The 21,392-nt window shown below is 37.5% G+C and overlaps 1 protein-coding gene and 1 long non-coding RNA gene across 2 annotated transcripts; one reads left to right on the top strand and one right to left on the bottom strand.

The window, feature by feature from the left end:
* Positions 1-2,350: 2,350 nt before the first annotated feature.
* Positions 2,351-21,323, bottom strand: dnai1.2 (dynein, axonemal, intermediate chain 1, paralog 2). Its single transcript, XM_055023816.1, has 20 exons — positions 21,151-21,323; positions 20,978-21,031; positions 20,567-20,683; positions 19,989-20,069; positions 19,558-19,681; positions 18,593-18,639; positions 18,299-18,457; positions 18,105-18,164; positions 17,894-18,016; positions 17,646-17,730; positions 17,441-17,558; positions 17,064-17,107; positions 16,718-16,965; positions 16,074-16,163; positions 15,808-15,895; positions 15,598-15,677; positions 14,059-14,207; positions 10,981-11,080; positions 5,347-5,529; positions 2,351-2,543 (listed from the first exon to the last, which is right to left on the bottom strand). Exons 1-20 carry the CDS (start codon positions 21,163-21,165, stop codon positions 2,448-2,450), a joined length of 2,061 nt encoding a protein of 686 aa, XP_054879791.1. The 5' UTR covers positions 21,166-21,323; the 3' UTR covers positions 2,351-2,447.
* On the top strand, positions 7,322-9,166 carry LOC129354354 (uncharacterized). The gene is made up of 2 exons (XR_008605144.1): positions 7,322-7,525; positions 8,737-9,166. It is a non-coding gene; the product is annotated as an uncharacterized LOC129354354 (long non-coding RNA).
* Positions 21,324-21,392: the final 69 nt, after the last annotated feature.

Here is a 21,392-nt window from a genome sequence, read left to right as displayed (position 1 = left end):
CAGAACCTCGCTTCAACGATCTGAACAATCTCTCTAATGTGATTCTTGCAGTTTTTGTGCTTTTAATAACACAGCACGTGTTTCTCATTGATAAAACTAGCGCGAATGAATAAAAGCTGCTTTGTTCACATTTCTGCTGCGTATCTGCAAGAAGGAGTAGAGACATAACAAGCATCTTATTCTTAACGTGTGGATCTGTTAATGAATGAATCCTGCTGGAGGACATGAAGGGCAGAAAGGCTCCCGGTTGGGATCATCGTGGAAACATTACGGCTGAAGGGTCTGGTTACAAAGACGGGGAAGAATTACGAGATAGGCAAAAATAAAGATGTTTCAAAGCAAAGTCTTCCCTGAAGATTGGAGAATAATAATAAAAAAAAAAGCTTCCAGATCACCGCTGGACCGGTGCCCAAGGCGGCGTGTGCGAGCCAAGACGAGCTGTCTGGCTGTGCTCCACGAGTACGAAATCTTCTACGTCGATTTATGTCTCGCAACACCCCACCTTCCTCTGCTTAGTGGATTATTACTGCATGAAGCAATGAATCCCCTGCAGCCTGGTTGCACTGTTTCCAACATGTATAAGCGGTTTGAACGAACAAGGTGTCAGGAACGTCTCGCTGAGATTTTGGCTGATTTTAGTACATGTCAGTATCAAGCGTTTGTGTCCATCCAAGTTGCTCTGCTGGACCGGAGAACAGAAAACTCTGTTGTGTTCAAGAAAAGATGTTCTACAGTAGGAGGGCTGATTGTGGCAGCATGTTCGAGTGACTTTGTTACATTAGTTCTGATTTGTTGTTTCCGTAGACTTTAGCTCATATTTTTGGGGCATTGAATGATTGGAACATTATTTCGTTTGATTTTTGATGCTGGATTTTGTTCTTACTTTTATACTTTCAGACAATTATCACATGTAACCGAGGCAACAAGCTTTTTTGTTTTCTTTTTTCTAAGCAACTGGGAGCAGCTGATTAGCATCTCAATAATACCTGAACTACAACCACAAAACTCAGAGGAACTGAAAAGGAGGCTGGAGGTGGATGAATGGCAGAACCAAAGAGCAGAGAGAGACGGGGGAAGTTCAAACCATCTCTTTCACTGATCATAATGGGCCATGATCAGATCCCAGAATCCAATGTCTTTACGCCAAGCCTTCTAACCACACAGCCACTCAGAGGTTTGTAAAGAAGCAGCAAAAAACCAATGAGGGGGATTAGCAGTGCTCGCCAACCACCGATGGTGTTACCCAGGTCAGGACATGTTACTGTGGAGTATCATCACAGTAACATGTCCTCACTGTTGCAGCCCAGAGAGGCAACAGTGAGGAGCAGCAAGGTGTTAAGACAATCATGAGACTGTTATACAGCCACAGTCGTCAGCCGTAGGCCTCTGAAATTTAAGTAACAGCCAGAAGCAGCAGAATGAAGCAAAGCCTGTCAAATGCAAATTGAAAATCTGTGGAAAAGGAGCAAAAACTTTTGGACAATGTAAAAATACCACCCAACGAGTCTAAGACATTTGTACAGAAGAGCTGAAATTAGCTAAAAAGCTACAGTTAGTTTTTTTTTAACAACAACAAATCCCAACCCAACTAGAGATTCCTATCAACTCTGAATTGTCCTCTGAAATTTACTCAGTCCAGTCTGTTCTCTGTGTTAAACAGTTTTAATATGTTCATTGACAACAAATTACAAGAAAACATGAAAACATTTTCAGGTAAGACAGACTGCAGTCTCAATTAAACAAATATTGAGAAAAACAACAAATGAATCAAATCAGTTGAACTCTGCTTTTCTTGACGTTTTCTGAATGAAACAAAAACACGTCTCAGCTTTTTATGGCAAAACCAAAAAACACATTCTGTGATTTTATGGAGACGCATCAGTGCCAATATTGCTTACGTAACTTGCGAAGAGACGAGTAATAAAGAAGAAACAATAACATTTCCGACAAGTCAATGTTTCCTTGGGGAGTAAAGATTGCATGGCCATTTGCAGGCCTCTAAATGACTTACAACAAGGCTTGTTTCCCTCAGATGCAAATCGGTCTTCTTATTGAGGACTGTTATGAATCTGAAGTCATGCTTTGAGTCAAAATGAGACAGGAATCCTTTTGCAGAAGATTCCAGTTCCCAGAAAATACAGGTGATATAACTGAACACAATACCACACAGTGACAAGCATTCCTCTTACAACTTTCACTGAGGGTACTCAATATCTCAAAAGTATGAAAAGAAAAATATATATGAAGAGCAAAAAAAAAAAGGAATTTGGGGCATTCAGAAAGCCACCCAGCTCTCATTTGACTTTCATCAAGTCAGACCGTAAGAGAACATTTGATCAAATACACAGACTGCAACATGTTCATTTTATTTGCTGCAAACACATATTTAAAAAAAGCCAGCATATGAGAAGCCACATCAGCTGAGCGGAAGCAGAGTCGGTGTGACTTCAGTCGAGCTCTGGTTCTCTCAGCAGGACGAGCAGCCTGTCCATCTTTAATATCTCTGCTTCTGAACCCTTGGGCAGATCCTGGCCCTTCTTGCTCTAAACACACAAAAACCAAACAAACAAAGAACCAACAATTAATTTCTTCTTCTCACCAGGAAGTAAAGGAAATACAGTGGTGAACACAAAGACAGACTGAAACACGTATAGCTCTGGAAAAATGAGTAGTCCACTGCACTGAATCCCACTGGTTACTCCACCAACTATTGATCTCTGAACTCTTCCTGAGTTAAAACATTAGTATTGCTATTTCTAAATGAATATAAACTTGTTTTCTTTTAATTATCTGCGTCTTTTTCCTTATTTTGACCATTTCTCATTTGCTGCAAACAAATACTGAACTTTTGCTTGCAGTTTCGGAGAAACACATGTTGTCGATAGCTCAACATGTCGATAGCTCAACATGTTGTCGATAGCTCAACATGTCGATAGCTCAACATGTTGTCGATAGCTCAACATGTCGATAGCTCAACATGTTGTCGATAGCTCAACATGTGTTCACGTTACTCAAACATATAAAAAGTAAAATCAGAGAAACCGATCATTTTAAGTGACCTATTAATGTTTTTTCAGAGGTTATGTAGAAAATAAATAAGGTTAAAATGCATGAAGTATAAAATATTTCAGAGTGATTAATTTAATGATGTAATCATTATAATTGAATAACAGCCCCTTTCCATATGCATTTTAAATCTGCTGCAAAGTCAGCTGCTTCTTCTGGACATCATTGCGAAGCGAACAGTTACGGCTCAACTTTATTGCCTCAAAGTGATCCAAGCACAAGACAATGTTTAGCAGGCCTGTTAAAGCTCTTTTACAGCTACAGTGTCCTGAGCCTGAGCTGGACTTTGACTTGAGTAGACCAAAAAAAGTCAACCACGTTGAACAGGGTCATGTAATCCGAACAATCTGGACAAATCACGTTCAAGAAAGTTTGAACATTACCCTCATTGGTGAATCGACACGGGAGGCAAACAAATAGTGTATTTTTTCAAACTCGATGCCTGGGTCGCTCCTACTCATTTTCGGATCTTTCTACAGAGAGAAAGATCTGTAGAAATAACACTCACAGAATATCAATAGTTGTGCCACAACGCTGTTTTTGTATTGGCTGAGCCACCAATAAAGTCACGTGGCTGAAGTACAATGCATATTGTTTTGAGTTACTAAATTATTTCAGTGGACACGTGACGACTTGCTCTGATCCCTAATAAAAAACATCACAGACCTTCAGGCCAAGGCGACTACATGTGCAAAGCAACAGCATGAACCAGAACGTGACAACGCAGCTGTGACCACAACACTCAATTTTTTTTAAACTTAACTGATACCAATAATTAGAACTTATTTTGGATTGAGTATAAAAACTATGACAGATACATGAATGGTTATAATAAGAACTCAGAACTGTGTCTATTTTCCAGCCTTAATGTCGTTTCGAGCTCGCCATCTTGGTCTAGACAGGCTATCCTTTCAAGACTATTTGCTAAATGTGTTTTTGAGGCTGATGCTTTTTTTTTTTTTTTTTTTTGCCACACTGGCCTTAAAAATACTCTAAGCATTGTCAGTGATGCTGAACTGTGCAATTATATCACTAATGGACTTTTAAGGAACAAAGTCAGAAATTGCGGGAGAAGAAGAACTGCGTCTGTGCGTACGCGAGCGCCGCGCGTTATGTTGTGTTCATATAATCGTGTGGTTAAAACAGGATGTTTGGAGAAGTCTGCGTAATACAATGTGCAGTGAAGTGTGCTGTGAAAATGAATGCAATGAATGCTTCTCTCTCGTCATTAAAGTTCTGTCTGGTTTACGCGCACTGATGCAAACAACACAAAGGAAACGTGGAAGCGCGGCAGAGCTAACTGTTAATGGGCTCTGATTAAAGTGTTGTGACTCAGTGTGCCATTTGCTTTCCTCCTGTGTTCAGGAGGACTGATGTGATTACTTCTCAGCGTAAGAGAGGCTTCAGGGACTCGTCTAGCAGAGGAAGATTAAAGTGGCACTTTTGTTTTTCAGCCCAGCTACATTTTGCTATGCTATTATACGCCGCTGACCAAATTGTTTTTCTTTAATTTATTCAAATAGGTATTCTTTCTGTAAACAAGAGAAATAGCGATTCAGATAACTTTGTAACGTGACGGGGAGATTATCCAGGACTGGGGTCAAGATAACTGCAGCTATTATTGGTTTCCATGTCTGTTTAAGTATACCCGTTCTTAGCAGCCTGTAGGACGGTCTGGTTTATTGGTTTGACTTGTTGACAACTTTTCAGATTTGCCAGTCACTGCTGTAGCTGATTGCACTTGGCAGTACAGTCGATATAATTATGCCAGTCTGATGAACATCATTTGTTCTGAGCGTCAACGCAGCAGGTGAAATGAGACACAGCTTATTGCAAACATTTGGCGTGTGAGCCAAGACGATTTACTCTCTGTTCATGACAGCAAGTAACATATTTTTAAGATAATTAAATTGGCAGGTGATGATACTATTCGCACACTTTCGACAACATTTGACAATGCCATTGTAATAGTGGTAATTTATCAACGATTGAGTTTTGTTTTTTTTAATAACCGTGCTACAAAAAGATCAAATTAGGGTTAATCTTATTATTTACTGAGCTGAATGAAGTTGTCATCTTAGACAATATTAAATATACATAAAGAAATCCAGACTGTTTCTCTATATGATATGGCGTTTTCTGAGATAAAAGGAAAAAAGAGTGTGTGCAGAATTCCACAAGCTATGCATGTAGCAGTGCTTTCCTGGATACCCAACTGCCCTGTTACCATTGCACTGCTTAAGAGTGGTGGAGCAAATGAGATTTATTGATTTTACTGACCTTGGGCTTCTTGCGGAGGTTTGGAGAGAGCTTGAGGCTGGTCACAGTCCCCCGGTCATCCCCCACAATGATGATAGGATGGATGGGATTAAATTCAATGTGAGTCAGCCGGATCTTCTTGGCAACCACTATCTGATGGCAGATACCTTCAAATTTGTTGATACTCAGGTCAAAGACGTGAACCTGAGAAAGATGAATCGTTATAACTCTTGTTTCACTTTTTTTCCCTCGTCAAATGTACTGGTATTTAGCAAAAACAATGTATAAAAGAAAGATCTCAAAACAGGAAAACTTGTATTTTGCTGATGTGATGACAAGAAGAGTACACTGAAGTTCAAAAATAGTTCTTCAGCAGGATTAGTCTGTATCTTCTTCCCATCAATTCCTGACCAGCTTACGTGTGCTTGGTGGAAATATCCCCCTACCATGTATAACATTATACTTTTGAAGTTATTATTGATAGGAAATTTCAGAAACCAGGCAACCTTTTCCTCTTACTTCAGAATTACAAACCACTTTTTTGTTAGTTTGCTACATAAACCGACATTAAAAACACACAGAACTTTGTTTTTGTGGACTGACTAAACCTATAGAGGTTCAAAGTGCACGGGACTCGTAATTCTGAGTCTTAACTCTCCATATTTGTGGGCATGTTGGGACTATTGATGTTTCCCATGATGCTGGACTTCCTTATGTACATGACATCATGTCATAACTTTCATCTTCCACCTTTAATGTATTTTGATAATCTGGTGACATTAAATGAATCTAATACAAAGCAGGTCCTACAATTCTTTATCAGAAAGATTAGTGTGCCTGTGCTAGTGAAGTTCTCACAGCACACAAGTGTTCATGCGAAGAACCCTCGTTTGTAACTAATCATCAAACTCCAACGAGGTCTCACTTTCTCTAACCTCTTATCAGAGCAGCTATTAACAACAGTGTTTTTGATGTTCAAATTCAAAGACTAATTCAACATTAGTCATGAGTAATTGCAGTGCAATATGACTGCATTTGTAATTCACAAAGCCACTTGGAGCAGTCAGTTCACTTCACTGAATTTATAATTACCGTGGCTTACATTAGCATAAAACTACAAATTACAGGTCTTAAAATGTTCCCTCCCAAGAATCTTAAAGAGAAGCTTTGTGCCAGAGTTTTGTAGCTCTAAGAAAAGATATGTCTTTTTGAGACTTGCTCAATATTCAAAGACAATGAAGCACTGCACTGTATTTATTTCCGCAATTTGTTTCTAACAAAGAAAATTCCTTGTTTATGCACCTATCACACAGTTATCCATCTTTCCCTGCTAATCCTTGCTGAATGGCGAACCGTGCCAAGCAGCTCTTTGTCTGCAGTGTATTTTTTCTGCAATTCTCAGTGATTACTTAGATGCATGGATTACTGCGTGGCACATTATGAGGACTGCAGAAAGTCATTTTATTTGGACATTTGGCTGCATTTATTTATTATGCAGCCAATAACAGACAGGAAAAGGCCTCAAATGACAACAACTTAATCATGAGATACAGTAGTATCAACCAAATTCATGTCGCCTGGATTCTCTTAATTTGAAGGGATGGCCATCCAGAACTAAATCTTTGGGAGAGCGTAGGGGGGTACAGCGATTCATTGTTTAGGTTGCCCTTTCAAGTGGAGATAATCAGGCTGGTACATTTGAGAAGGAAGGAAAATGTTGAGTCATGGGAAATGATAATGCAACAGCATTACTCCACATGCCTGTATCATCAATTATTGTCCTTTTATGGTCCAGCCCTACACAGAAATTACAAGACTAAAATAAGTAATTAAGACATCAATTTTAAAATAAAATATATCTATCTTATACTCTGGCGGACTTTAGGTACTGCGTTTCTGTGGTCCCCACATGTCATAGGGAGATTGTAGGATGAAAGAGGTGATTAAAAAGTGTTTATGGCTATTGAAAACTGATAACACACCCAGAATCCTAAGATAATTCTGCTGTAGACTCTGACCTGTAATTACAACACAGATAGAGAGACGACATACATTGCGTGCTTGTTCTCGGCAGCTGAGTTGAGCTGAACGTTCTGTGTTGGTCACTTGGGTTAAAACAACTGCGGATCGACCATGTTTGGGATGAACTTGCTTGCGATTTGTGTGCTCCTGTGTGCTACCAGCTGCTCAGCTGAAAACGGTAAGACTATTTTTTCCAATTAACTTGGAACCTTGACACATAAGTAAACATTTCGTCCTCTTGAAGATTACTTCAGCGCTGCTTGTGCTGTGATCGTTATCTTTCAAATAAAACATTTAATAAGTCAACTGGTGTAAATTATGAACATTACTAAAAAGTAAAGTTGAGTAAAATATTCCATTTTCTTTATGATTTTATAAATGCATTTATATGGACTTATTTCATCAGCTGTAAGATCAACGAAAAGGACTCTTCAGCCTTGGTTGATTGGTGTGTCAGCTGTCGTTGGCTTCTTGGTCATTGTCTTTATTCTGGTGATCGGAAAAAAACTACTATGTAAAGGAAGGTTTGTATAGCACAGTTATTTTTTCTCAAACACTGATGGTGTTGCACTGTAATCAGTTTCTTTGAGACTTTTTAAAAATTATGTTCTGATGTCAGAGGGATCTTTGTAAAGGCAAGTGTCAGAAAATTCAGATTGTTACCTTAATGCTAAAAGTTCTGGGGCTCTACCTCAGATGGGTGAAACATTCAGATAGAGCAAATTATTTCTAAAAGTTCGAGATATTTAATCTGTTAAAATGTGGACACACACTGTTATCACTGAAACCTATTTTTATTGGTTTCTTGCTTCCAATACAACATTTTCTATTTTATATATGTTTCAAATTTAACTGTTGAGCACTTTTCTTTCTGACTAACAAAAAGCCTAGGACAGTATGATTGCAATCATAATCATACTGTGGTAGAGTCCTATGGCTCAGCATAGCTGTTTTGTAATGACGCATTTTTATGTAATTTTCATTGTATAACTGATATTTAAATACAAACTTTTATAACTAAGCAAAATGTAGTAAAGCTTTAATCTAATCTCACAAAGAGATAACGCCTCTCATTAACAAATATATATGAGCGTGTTAAATTTGAACTTTGGCAAATTGTAGTGTTATCTTTCTTTTGTTGAAGTTTAACTTGGCTCTCTGCATTAATGTATTGTATGATACAGCAGAATTCTAACTTGCTGGTTGATCAAAAAAGTCAATTTCTTTGAACTCTGTAAAGAGGAGTGATGATTAGATTGACCATTGCATCTTTTTTCTTGGTCTAGCATTAAAATAATATTCTTGGGTGCTTTGACGCCATTAGAAATGGAGGTGAAAGTATCCGAGCAAGCAACCAATCAGTGCGTCCGTTGTTGTACTGTGTTGCAGGGAAACAGAGGAGAAACGGAGCTATGAAAAGGCCCAAAAGCAGGATCTGGACCTCTATGAAACCAATCTGTAGAAACTCATCTGCTTTTTAGAAAACGACTGTATCCACACAGTGACCAGTCTAATAGTGATGCACATTTTCAACAGAGAATATGGCTGAATTTAATTTACGTCAGCATCCTATGTAATGAGGACTCCTTTTCTAAGTCATCTTTTCTTTATTTTTTTGATTGTTTACACTGCTATTTTCTTTGAGACAAAAGCCTTGGACCTTATTAAAAAGATGAATGGTTAAAAATGCGAGAAGGTTGCCTCTAAGTATAAGTGTTAGGTTGTTGCAACACAAAGCAAGACTGGAGAATGATATAAATAATTTACAATTTGTCATTTTTGTTAAAATGTAAATAAAAACAGATTTTCTAAAAAATAACACCCTTTGTACGTTGTCTTGACTTTTGAGATTTGCTCATTTCATTTCTAGTAAACTACAAAGACTGAAAAATGTGTGTGACAGTACCTTCAGAGAAGGTTGAGAGGACATCCACCAGAAACCGTGAACACAGAGCTTGAAGACTAATCACCAGCAGAGATGACCAGACTTTCTCATTATGTCATCCAGACACTTTTTCTACACAGGCAGCTCAGATGGAGGATCAGGGACAGAGAGAATTTGTTTGCGCCACACAACTGTGTGTCATACTTGCACCTCAGCCTCCAGTCAATGCATTATCCTCATGAACACATGTGCACAAGCTCACACAAACCCACACACTCACACCGTTGTTCCTCTGACATTTTGTGGCGTGGCAGAAGTAACTGAAAGCCATGTTGTCATTATTGGTGTACATGCAACAAGGAGCACATGACTTAAATGAGTCACTCAAAGCTCTACTCGAGAGTTGCCACAGAAATTGATTAATGTGCTCCAATGAAACCGCTGTACTGAGAGAGAACATGGAGGTTAACACAAGTCAATAAATGTGAGAGTTCTGTGTGTCTTATTTCATTCCTTCTAATCTGAATGAAATAAAACACAGTACTCAGTCTTGATGAAATTGAGAAAATACAACTGAACACAGGGATCAACCTTCAATCCTGTGCTGCATGTCTTCCCCTTCTCTCCTCACCTTTCTTCCTGTCAAACTACTAACTCCACAATGAAGAATGAATAAAACATGACTGGTTTTATTGTTTGGGGTGTAGACACCCCAAAGTCTACAATGAGGTGGAACTGCACCTTAAAGCTAAGGTGGAACTGCACAATTAAAACTAACATAAAATACGAGACAGAGGTGTGGTTGCAAAGATTCAACAACACTTCTTTGCAATTTGAAATGTTGCTCCAAAAAAACTCCTTGCCAAAGCTTCTGATAAATGGAAAAGCATCCTGCTATCCATGTTCATTCTCTGGTAAATTTCTACTGTATATACTAGAAATGTAGAGCGGAAACAATTGTCCCGAAAGCAGCCCTGGTTCCACGTCTCAGGTAGGGCAAAAGGTTTCTTGTGTGGTATAATGAGTTATTCTATGCCACAGCTGGTACCTGTGGTGATCAAATCCTGGCAGTTGAGAGGACATGATATAAATATGTGATACACAAAGTATCACATAAGGTGTCTCTCAAATTACTCAGCTCTCATTTCCTCTCTGTCATTCTCACTTGACTTCACTTGGCGCACTGCACAGCAAACGTGTCAGACATAACAACCTTGACTTTTATAGTGTTGCACAGACTGAGAGGACCAACAGATGGGGACAGCTTGAAGCCATACAGAAAAAAATATGTGAAGATAAGCAACACGACACTCACTGAAATTACTTTTGCCTGGAATCAATAACTGGGAAGCTTCTTTGTTACATGAAATCAGAGTCTAAACCAACTCAATTTCCTGAGGCTACCTAACTTTGATTTGAGACTCATCCAATATATAAAGAAAATTAAAAAGTGAGCGGCAGATGGTAGATGTTATAGCTGTTTGGTGCTTCACATGTTCAGTCAAATAAATGTCAAGTTATCGTTGATACACAGCAGATACGTGTTGCCGCATCTGTGCAATCTCGGAGGCAAGCACGCTGCAGGCTCCGATGAAGGTCTGAAACTGGTGACATGCTTCTTTTAAACATGGAAACATTGGCTAGGAATGTTTTGCATGTTCTAAATTCCAAAGGTAGAAAATGACTAGAAGTTCTGCTCATTTTACCATGCTGCCTTTTGGAAAAGGAAAACTGAAAAAGGCCCTTACCTTTCTGTCTATTGTTACAGCAGCGAATATAGTGGAGGAGTAAGGAGCCCAGCAAACATCTCCAACGGGTGAGCCAAGGTCGAAGGTGAACATCGGAGTCCTGAAATAATTACCAAAGGAAAGTTAAAGTAATATACAGGGAAAGTTGCTCACCTTAAATATACAGAGACACATTTTATTTTCTGGGAACAGACATATTTGATTATCCTTTTGGGAATGCACTCAGGAGCAAGTCTAACACCAAGTGAAAACGGAGGCCGCGCCATGTGACTGAATTCTTATTTCTGAACAGAATCCAGAAACATGTATAAAAGCGTACAATCAATACTTCTTGGCACACATTTCATGTGCACATTCAGGTGAGTGTGTTATGTTTGAATCCATTGAAAATTCAAAGCTTAAAAGATTGGAATATAACTGACCAGAATAAAGATTAAAAAAAGAAAAGAAATGGCAACACTAACAAAACACTAGTTTTGTCTACTTTGACACATTTTTACAAGTCTAAGCCTGTCACAAAAGGCAATAAATCAATGAATCAATGGTCAGTATTTTTGAGGGGCAATTTTGTTTTCAGAGACATGAGAGACAGTATGTTAAAGATCACACTTTGAAATAGTTTTTAGTGAAAATGGCATCATGTTTTATTTTTATTTATAGTTTTGGCTTTGTATGTTTTTATGTCCCTTTTTTAATTGCTTTTGGTTGTGTTTTTGAATATTTTAAACATCATTCAGTTTTAGGCATTCTTCACAAAATTAAAGTTTGTTGGTGCCATTCACAAATAACTTGAAAATGGTCTTGAAGCAATATTTTTTTCTATCACAACAATTACTGGGACAATTTATCATCCAGCACATTTTGTCAGTGTGACAGGCATACAGCGTTCATTTGTCTTCAAAATGTTATTTATTTCATAGCATTCTCTCAGAAACTTCTGAGACCTTCACAGAACAACTTCACCTGTACTAGAAATAAACGGCACACAGCTTCACTCTATTTATAGATAAAGTGGCTTCTGAAAAAAAAGACCCCAAACATATTTTCTTGTCTTTCCTCTGTGCCTGCAGGTGGATTTTTTTAATTTTTTATTAAAAGATAAAATACCCCCTCAAAAAAAGCCATTTATGTTATTTAGAACTACTGTATATTTGTGTGTGAGAAATTCAGGGCAAATTAAAGTCTAGTCTGTTCACAGTATAAAGCAGGAACTTACTAACATACAGCTATGAGAAGATGGAGTAATTTTCAATATCCACTGATCTTAATCATAATGCATTCTACTTTCACTGACTTTGGAAGACTTGTTGTTGAAACTCTTGTGGCCCACAAACACTGCATTGTTTTGCATTGAAGTCTAATCATCAAGAAGGTCCAAATTCGTTCCTTCATTAATTTATTTACAAGGTTTGGCAGTATTTAATTCCACAGTGAGCTGAGAAGTGAAAGTGTCTGAATTCAGAAATCTTAAGTTTTGTATTTTTAAGTTGTTAAGGATCACACTTTGAAATAGTGTCTCTCATGATGAGCAAATGATTACTATCATTATTCAGTCAAGCTGCTTGTGCAGTCAAAATGTGGGAGGATGTGTGGGTTAATCAAATGAGCCAAGAAAATTATGTTTTTATGAGTCTAAGAAGCTCATAAAGACTAACACACTGCAAAACCATGGAAAGATCAGGGGAATTACTATTACATATCACTGAGTGTCAGATTATTTGCAAACAAACCATTAAAATGTTGCTTAGGTTATTGTTAAAGCATTATTTAACACATTTTTAAAACTAACAAGAAGACATTTGTTGTGTGATTCTTTCATTGGCAAAATGAAAAGAAAATGCATATGATTAGTTGATTATATTATTCAAGTAATCAAAATGACAATAAAAACAGGTTTGTCCGTTGGATGTTAAACATGGACGTGATGTTGACATCAATCAACTCCTTTCAACTCAACTCCTTTCAAGGTGAAATCTTGAAAGGAGTTGAGTTGAGTTCAAAGAAAGACTGTAACAGGAGTCATTATAGCAGTCATGTTACTTCCCAGAGCTTTCAATCTCCTGTGAAAATGAACTTCTTCCAACGAACACGAATACTTCACAGAACAACACGTACACAGTCTATCAACAGGTTCAGTGCTGCCTATTTTATTCAATGGAAAGTTCAGCTAAGCCAGCAGACACAGATGGAACGCTGGCTCTCGTGATGGTGGGCATGTGTCTTAGCACCACATAAACAACAGTGTCACAGACAAGTGTTGATATATGTGTTGATAAATGGCGTCTCTGATAGTCCGGTGAATAGTCCAGTGGAAAAGCTCACTAACTGTACAGTTGACTGCCCCAGCAGGCATTAGTCCCAGTAACCCCGGAATGGTAGGATTAAAAGGGAGTAGACTGCAAAGAACTGAATACTTATTTAAATTAGATTTAAAGTTAAATGCTATACAAGATAAAATGTTTGTATTTACAGACCAAACCATGCCTTATGGGTGTTCACACTGACACCATAGGTTACAGAGCAACTAACCATTGAGGCATGGACATTATTAGACCACTAAAGTGTTCAATCCGTGATACCTTGCATCAGACTTTCAGCAGATTATTTAAGTAAGGTGAAATCTTTAGGGGATATAATGCTGTCTGAGTACAATGTGCTACTTTATAGCATAATCGAGTAACTCTATTAATATCAGTTGTTGTAAAAATGTTGTGCATATCAAACATGACAAGAGAACTTGACTTCACAATTTGATTAATTGAAATTGGCCTCTGTCTCTTAAAGAGCGCCTTCTCTATCCAACTCTCTGTCTTCTTCTCTGTTATGTCCTTTCCAATGGTTCTTAGGGAGTTGGACTGAGATGTAGTTTGTATGATGAGTTAGGATTAATTTAGATTAAATTCACAAGAGTTTTAGGGGATAGACTTATACTTATCACAAACGGGAAAATAAACCCATATAGTTCTTCCTGCTGTTCATTTGACTGTAGTATTAATGGCTGATTAAGGTAGAGTTTATTATTTTATGGTTAATAGCTATAAGAAAAGTCAAATGACTCAAATGATTTCTGTTTCTTACTTGACGGTGTGGTCCCAGATCTTCACATTCCAGTCTGAACTGCAAGAAATAAAAAGTTTGGGATGGAAGTGGTTCCACTTTACGGTATCCACTGGCATACGATGGGCATCATATGTCTCTAGGAACTGACTGGAGTAAGTCTTAGAGCACTAGGGAATAAAAGGAAAAAGTTGATTATTACCTACAAATCAAAGTGACAAGAAGGCAATATTCTTAAGTTACTCTGCTCTTTTGGTGTCTGCATTTTAGACCTTAATAAAATAAGGCTTATAACATCTACAATATTAAGTAAGAATTTATGGAAATGCCTTTATTCAAATATTACCAAATCAAGATCTGGCATATAAATAGACACAAAAGAAAACAGAGGTCAATTAGGATTTTACATTATACTTTAGTTTATTTTTTCCCCCCATATTTTTTAATTCTTGTTTTCTAGTTAACCTCTACAGGATGTGTGTCACATTACAATAATTAAGAGTGTTGAAATGATTTATAATCCTTTTTTACTTAACAAAATCATGGTATTTTATTAGGGAAATGTGAACCCTATTTATTATTCTATGCAGATAACTGTATAATAATTTTCCTGTTATTTATTTTTGTGTATATGCTGCTGGTGTGTTGGTACCGTGAAGTGATTTGGTAAAAATGCAGCTGTACTGAAACTTAAAGTGAAATATATATCTGACAGATTTAGACCAAATTTGATTTAGGGATTGTGAAAGCAACAAAATAGAAGAGTTAGACTGCCGGGTTAAATTAACAAGACAATCTTAGGTAAACACTTGATGGGTTGTAGACACAGCTGCTGCATTTTCAAACACAGTCAAAATGACTGCTGTCCTGCAGCTCTGTGGAAGATTGTTAATCAGTCCTCTCTATGGTGTCCGTGCCAATGTGACAGAAGGAGGATCTAATTTCACACATATCGGGGGAAGTGTCTGTCAACAAGTTAGCAAGAAGAGCCGAGTGAAGCAAAGGTGATCCTGAGTCTTTTTGCTTTCTTCGTAGAAGTGTAAGGTATCAAACATATTTTAAATGTGTGTTTTATGGTGTCTGAGTTGAAATTCATTCCTATACAAAATTTTAAGATGCACCCCACTGAGACAAATACAAAAAAAGGTTAAAGTGGGTCAGTATGGCATGTTTCATTTTATCACTCACCTCCAAAGACTACTGTTAACAGGAGTTAATTAAAAATAATATTTAGAGTTAGAGTTTAGTGTTAATGATTCTACAACCATAACACACATGTAGTGTTTTGGATAAATACTGCCACCCCTGGCTTTGTGACATTTAGAGAATAATCCTTTATTCTCATTTAAAATGAATGCACTTTCATTCATATTTTTCACATAAACGTCTTTTGGCTTGAGAATAAGTTCAGATAGCCTTATTACTGTACGTCAAATTAAGATGTGACTTCTTTTTTCCCTGGAGGTCTGCCTGTCGAAGCGGATCACATCAACAACATTCTTGATGTAATTATAGAAGTGTCATTCAGCCACATCGGCTTTTGAAATCCTTCACACATACCTTATATATTTTCCCCTCTTCTGTGCCAACTAAGAACAGATAATCAATCTGTTTGTGGAAGTCGAGGGATGTACCACGAGCTGCACATAAGAGGCATAACGACATACAGTGTCACATATCGCAGTCTCATTTTATACACTAATTTTTATAAATCAAAAAGAAAACACTGTCATAGAGAAACTCTCATAAAAGTTTGTGAGGGAATCTTACAGATGACAGTCAGCTGTGAACCATCTGACCCATCAGATGGATCACCTTTCACAGACAGTCTGATAATGTCCGATGACATTAGCTCATTCTGCAATCATACAAAATATACAGTTAGAAAGCAACATACAGATACAAAACAAATACTTTAATAATTGAAAAAAGAACAAACACATGAATTTATGACCGCAAGATGCGAATACACAAAAGCAAGAAATAATCATTCAAATAACCAAGCTCCATTTGCAGTATGTACTGACTGTACAAACCTTGACAAGTGTCCAGGTCACAACTCTGCCATCAGATGACACAGAACAAAACATATGGTTGTTGTCCATGTCATCGTTTTGCCAGCGCACCTGAATACAAGATGTCTGTGTGAGAAGACTAAACACATAAACAGATTGAACATTTTGGATTATCTTCAGCATTCAAACTGACAAAAATATGTCACTATTGAAATGTATCCCAAAGCTAAATAACTATCCAAAGTTTCCCCCAAGAAAACTAGCAAAGCCCGGTGCGTGGGTGCAAGGGCAGTCATTCATCCAATGGCCCGTCGTGTTTTTGAGTTGAAAGGTGTTTAAAGTTGACAGGAAATTTGAAAATATCAAAATATCACTTGATAATTATCTTATTGAAAGATTGAGAGATTAATACCTGAACCTGAAAAAATACACAAATTTTAAAGAGACTTAAAAAATAAGCAATGCTTAGCCTGGTGGGAGCACAAGTAAACCCTGGTGGCCCACCAGTTTTAAAATACATTGGCGGAAACCCTGACTATAATAATACCACTGATTGTGATTTTTTTTTAAATCTACTGAAAAACTAACCTGAGCATGAAAAAGCAAGCTGAGTACTTCAACATTTAACTGACACACAAACAGTGAACTCCCCAACCTAATGTCACCTGCCAGACAGGATCTGAGTGCTTTCCGGTGCTTGCGTTACTCTTGTAGACAGGGTCTTTTGTTGTCTCCTTCAAGTTGTAAACAGCCACACAGCCATCGTAGAAACCCACTGCCACCAAATACGAGAGTTGTGGATGGATGTCCAGGCAGAGGATCCCAGAGCCCGTGGAGTAGATGTGCTCTGGAAAAGCCGAGTTCTTCAATGAGAAGAAGAGCAGCATGCCACCCTCCTGTTTACCGAAGTCATCTAAATACAACAGCGACAAAAGAAAGATGATTTGGAAAGGATCAGTTTTTAAAAATTATTCAATAAAAGATGTTATGACAACTTCAGTTAGTACTCACATGATCCCAATCCCACAGCAAACAGGTCCTGGTATTTGTTATTCCTATCGAATAATAATCAGTTATCAGTCGTCCTTCTCTTTTGAGACGTAAATGAGATACAAAACTGAAAATGTATTAATGGTTCTCTTTACTAATGAATAAAGTCCAGACTTCAGTGTTTGAAATGAAAATTCAAAATGTTGAACCAATTGCACCTTTGAGACATGGGCAACCACTAAATTAACAAAACATTAATCAGAAAAGCAGCACAGACTCATGGTGACTCAGGAGAAGTTGCATACTGACAAAATTTGACAGAGTTCACAGGGAATCGGAACTTTACAAGTCCCCGTTATTCAGATTTTATGTTTCACAGATCTGATAAATCAACACACCAGCAGAGGGCAGTGACAGCCAAATGCCTGGCTTTTTCATACTGAAACGTCCACAAAGGCAGAAGAGTTCCCTCCTGGTCTCTGAACTCATCTGAGGCATCCTCAAAGTACTTAAAATCTGCAGGTTACAAAAGAAATGCAGTCAGAGAACAACATAGAGCAATGTGTGTTGTTAAACATGTGTTTCACATATGAACGATCATACCTTGTGCTATGTCGTCCATTGTATTTTGGATGACCATTCGTTCAATAATCTTGGCTACTTCGCCCACTTTAGCAACTTCCTCATTCTGTAATAGAAACACAGCAACGGTTTGGGGCCTCTGGGAATACTAATTCAACCAAGTAGGTTATATTAGTTTTAGTTTGGTAATGTGTAGACTGCACAATTTGATTGTATATATTGAATGTACACAATAATATATTAAGCAAGGAAAGCTAAAAAAACTTTACCCCAGAGTCCAGTAACTTTTTCTTGACTTCAAATTCATCTTTTTTCACCACTGTGGATCTCCTTTTCTTTTCAATTGTGTCATGGTGCTGCAGTTTGTGCATGTATGCATCGTAGATCTCCCACTGCAAACAATCAGTTATTAAAGTCAACCAATCACAAAGAGAAAATAATTCCCCTCACAACATACCAGAACACAAATGTGCAATGTACCTGATTAGCAGAGTCAGAAAAGGTGATGCGGGGAGGAGGTTCAGTTTGGCAGCTTCTTTCCTGAGGAAAAAAGAACATCTCTTAATTTTAATACATAGTACATCAATACATAAGCAATGACAAATTGTGTTAATACCAATATTATACTACATTGCATATGTTAACTACATACATTAGTTACTGCTTTTTCATACCCTTGAAGGATTATTGCGAGTCTGTCCTGCCCTTTCACTGAAGTTGAATTGATTTGTAATTTTTGGCTCCCTCTTGCGACGTCTTGAGGAACCACCACGTGGTTTGTCCTCATCTCCAGTTTCTTCACTTTCGCCTCCATCCTCCATAGGTGTAGACTTCTGTGGAAAATCATCAGAGGGAGGTTCAAGTTCAATACACACAAGTCAATTTTGAGTATTTAATCAAGTATTTACGTTAATATTTTGAAAACAATGCCTGAAATCGCTTTAAGAGCCAATACACAGATTTTTTACCGGGGTTTCAGCGTGATCCTCTACTTTACTCTCCCCTGGTACAAACCCTGGGCAAAAATGACACATTTATTCTTAAATTTATAGTTCATAAAGCAAACAAAATACATTCTGTGCATTGTGTAATTCTGCAAACTGTGTTTGTTAGCTCAATAGTGGCATCTAGTGGCTCCCAATATTCACTACTAGAAAAAAGAAATAACATAAGCTTAAAGTTAAAAACACTTTATTATACCTAAAAGGACAAACATGGTTATGCCCATACAGGCCATAAGTCTTCCAAGAACAACACTTAATCTCTATAGTTTTTTAAAGCAGATCAATTGTACATATTTTTTTTTCTTGGGAGGGAGGAGCTTTGACATTGATTGAAATACCAAATTCAGTTTCCAATTTTAAATAGTTATTTTTTTCTCTTCCAACTCTTAAAAGGAAATTAGGAAGAAAATTATTCAAGCATTTTTCTGTGTTATAATTTAGCTGTTGTTTTTTTTATTCTTTGAGAGAATATTTGACTGCCCACTGCCCAGTATCCATTTATAACTTTCCCATCTACCACGTGTGCATTGTTAGTTTAGTTAGTTGAATTACAGGCAGACAAGGCTTGCAGCAGAGTGATTTTAAATCCTCAGATATGGTTTGCTAACTCCTAAAGCTACCAGCGTGATATCTTGTTATCCATAAAAACTGATAGCTGTTAAACTGAAGTTGAAGACATTATCACTACTTTTATATTGGGTGGTTATTCTGTTGTGCATTGATAACTCACTTCTACATTCCTTAATTAAAATGACCATTCAAGTCTTTTGGCTTTCATGTTTTTTTGTTTTTTTTTTGCCACTTTTCAGATAGTCAGAAAATACAATAAAAATCTGGACAACATTAAACAGAAAAAGTAGAATTATTTTTTTTTATATGTCCTTTAACCGTCCATATCAAAATTACAGGAGTCTTTATAGCTGCCATACCCGGAGGTAGCTGAACGATGCTAAGTCTTCGAGCTTCATCAGAATCTTTATCTAATAGGTTTCCCTCCAAAGCAAAGTGGACCGCCAAGTGATCCACAGCAGTCACTGGCTTATAGAAACGTTCCTGAAATAGGCAAATAAAAATTACAAATATTAGTAAAATAAATTAATTTCAATATAATTGAGTGATTTCCCCAAAATACCTTAATTGTCTGTTCAAAAGACGTTAAATGAGTAAATATCACAGTAAAGACTTCAGGCAAAATACCAATTTAATTTTGTGTCCTCATGAAGAGCCAACAAGCACAGTTGTTTTCATACAACGATCTTAAAATACCTTATTTGGACTGACAGTGGCTATAATTTTTGCAATAATGGTAGCATGTACATTATATTATGTAATTTTATATGCTGAGTTATGACTTCCCTACCTTGAAGCTGTAGCGAACAAGATTTTTGGGAGCGTGTGGGTTGTTTGCATTTAGAACTCTTGTAATTTCCTCTTTCAGCTCCTATATAAATCAGTACAGGTCAAAAAACAAAATTATATGTACATAATGTAAAATAAATATCACAAAGGGCATATAATTTGATAAGAGAGTGAGAGAGAAAAAGAGAGAGACATTTCCACATGACAATATTGTCTATTTCAGTCACCAGTTACAAGATCTACAACGCAACAGTGAGTCAAAACAGATAAAATTTAATTTCTTTTTAGTATATTGCCAAGCTATTAAAACCTAAAATGATTCACAAAGAAAGATGCATACGACCTGTCCAAATTGAACTGGAAAATGAATATATAGATAAGGAATGGTTAAAATGCTCCTAAAGAGAGATCACAAGATACCCACTGACATCATCCGTCATTCACTGCTGAAAACAAGCAACTACAAAGTACACATGAGAGTGTCATTCAAAAATTATTATGTGATCTGTTTCTGTCTTAAGTAGTGTCTTGTTTACAGGCCTGTTTCTAATCATTCATCCAGTTACATCCTTCTCTTACAGCCTCTGTGAGGACCAGTTGATGAGGATGATGATGGTGGTGATGATGATCCGAAGTGGATTTCAAATGGAAAGAGTCGTCCAAGCCATCAGTCGCGTCCCATGCGTCATCGTCGTCCTAGAATGTCAAGCATAGAAATGATACATGTCTGTAGAAAACAAAAAATATATATTTTGCTGTGCAAATGCACGGCAAAAAGTAACCATATCCCTCGGACTACTCAATAGTTTGTCATGGTCCGACAGCAAATCTCAGTCTTGGTAGTTGAAATGTTACTCCTTCCTCTTTACAATCATGCCCCAGGCTTTGTTGGTCCACACACACACAGTTGCAATTAAATGTATTGCAGTTAGTGGCAAGTGACAAAAAGCTTTTAATCGTTTACTTCGAACATTTGGGAAATAGACGCACCTTTGCGAGAGTTTTGGATGCCTTCTGAGCGGGTGCTTTGTGAACAACGGAAGCCTGTTTGAAAACAAACCAAGACAGGAGTAAAAATGTCAAGTTAATCACCGAGTGGGTGTACAGCGGTCTCGCGATTTTGCTAGTAGCAACTCGACTGAGTAAGATTTGGCAACAATTACCTTTCTGGCAGCCATATTCACGGGAGCTCAGTAAGGAGTCCGGGCTCAAAAGCTTGAGAATATATATATATATATCTGCTTTTGTCTATAAAAGTCAGACAAACTCTTCAAAACGGTCACTAAAGCAAAAGGAGAACGCGCCGAAAGGACGCTGCCTGGCTCCTGCGTACTGGTTACCATGACAACCGCCAGTCTTTCCGTTACGAGCCGTTGTTAGGTTTGTGTCAGTTAAAGTTACATAG

Source organism: Poeciliopsis prolifica, unplaced genomic scaffold (genome assembly GCF_027474105.1).
Source record: "Poeciliopsis prolifica strain line A6 unplaced genomic scaffold, Auburn_PproV2 SCAFFOLD003, whole genome shotgun sequence".
Taxonomy (NCBI): Eukaryota; Metazoa; Chordata; class Actinopteri; order Cyprinodontiformes; family Poeciliidae; genus Poeciliopsis; species Poeciliopsis prolifica.
Note: the sequence above shows the minus strand (reverse complement) of the source record. Positions and strands in the feature narration are given on the sequence as shown.

Coding starts and splice junctions, on each gene's coding strand:
- dnai1.2 (XM_055023816.1), bottom strand. Junction 16,164..16,717: donor ACTCAGATCCTGTCTGGCAG/GTGACATTAGGT, acceptor TCTTGTATTCAG/GTGCGCTGGCAAAACGATGA. Junction 11,081..14,058: donor ATCTGGGACCACACCGTCAA/GTAAGAAACAGA, acceptor TAATTATTTCAG/GACTCCGATGTTCACCTTCG.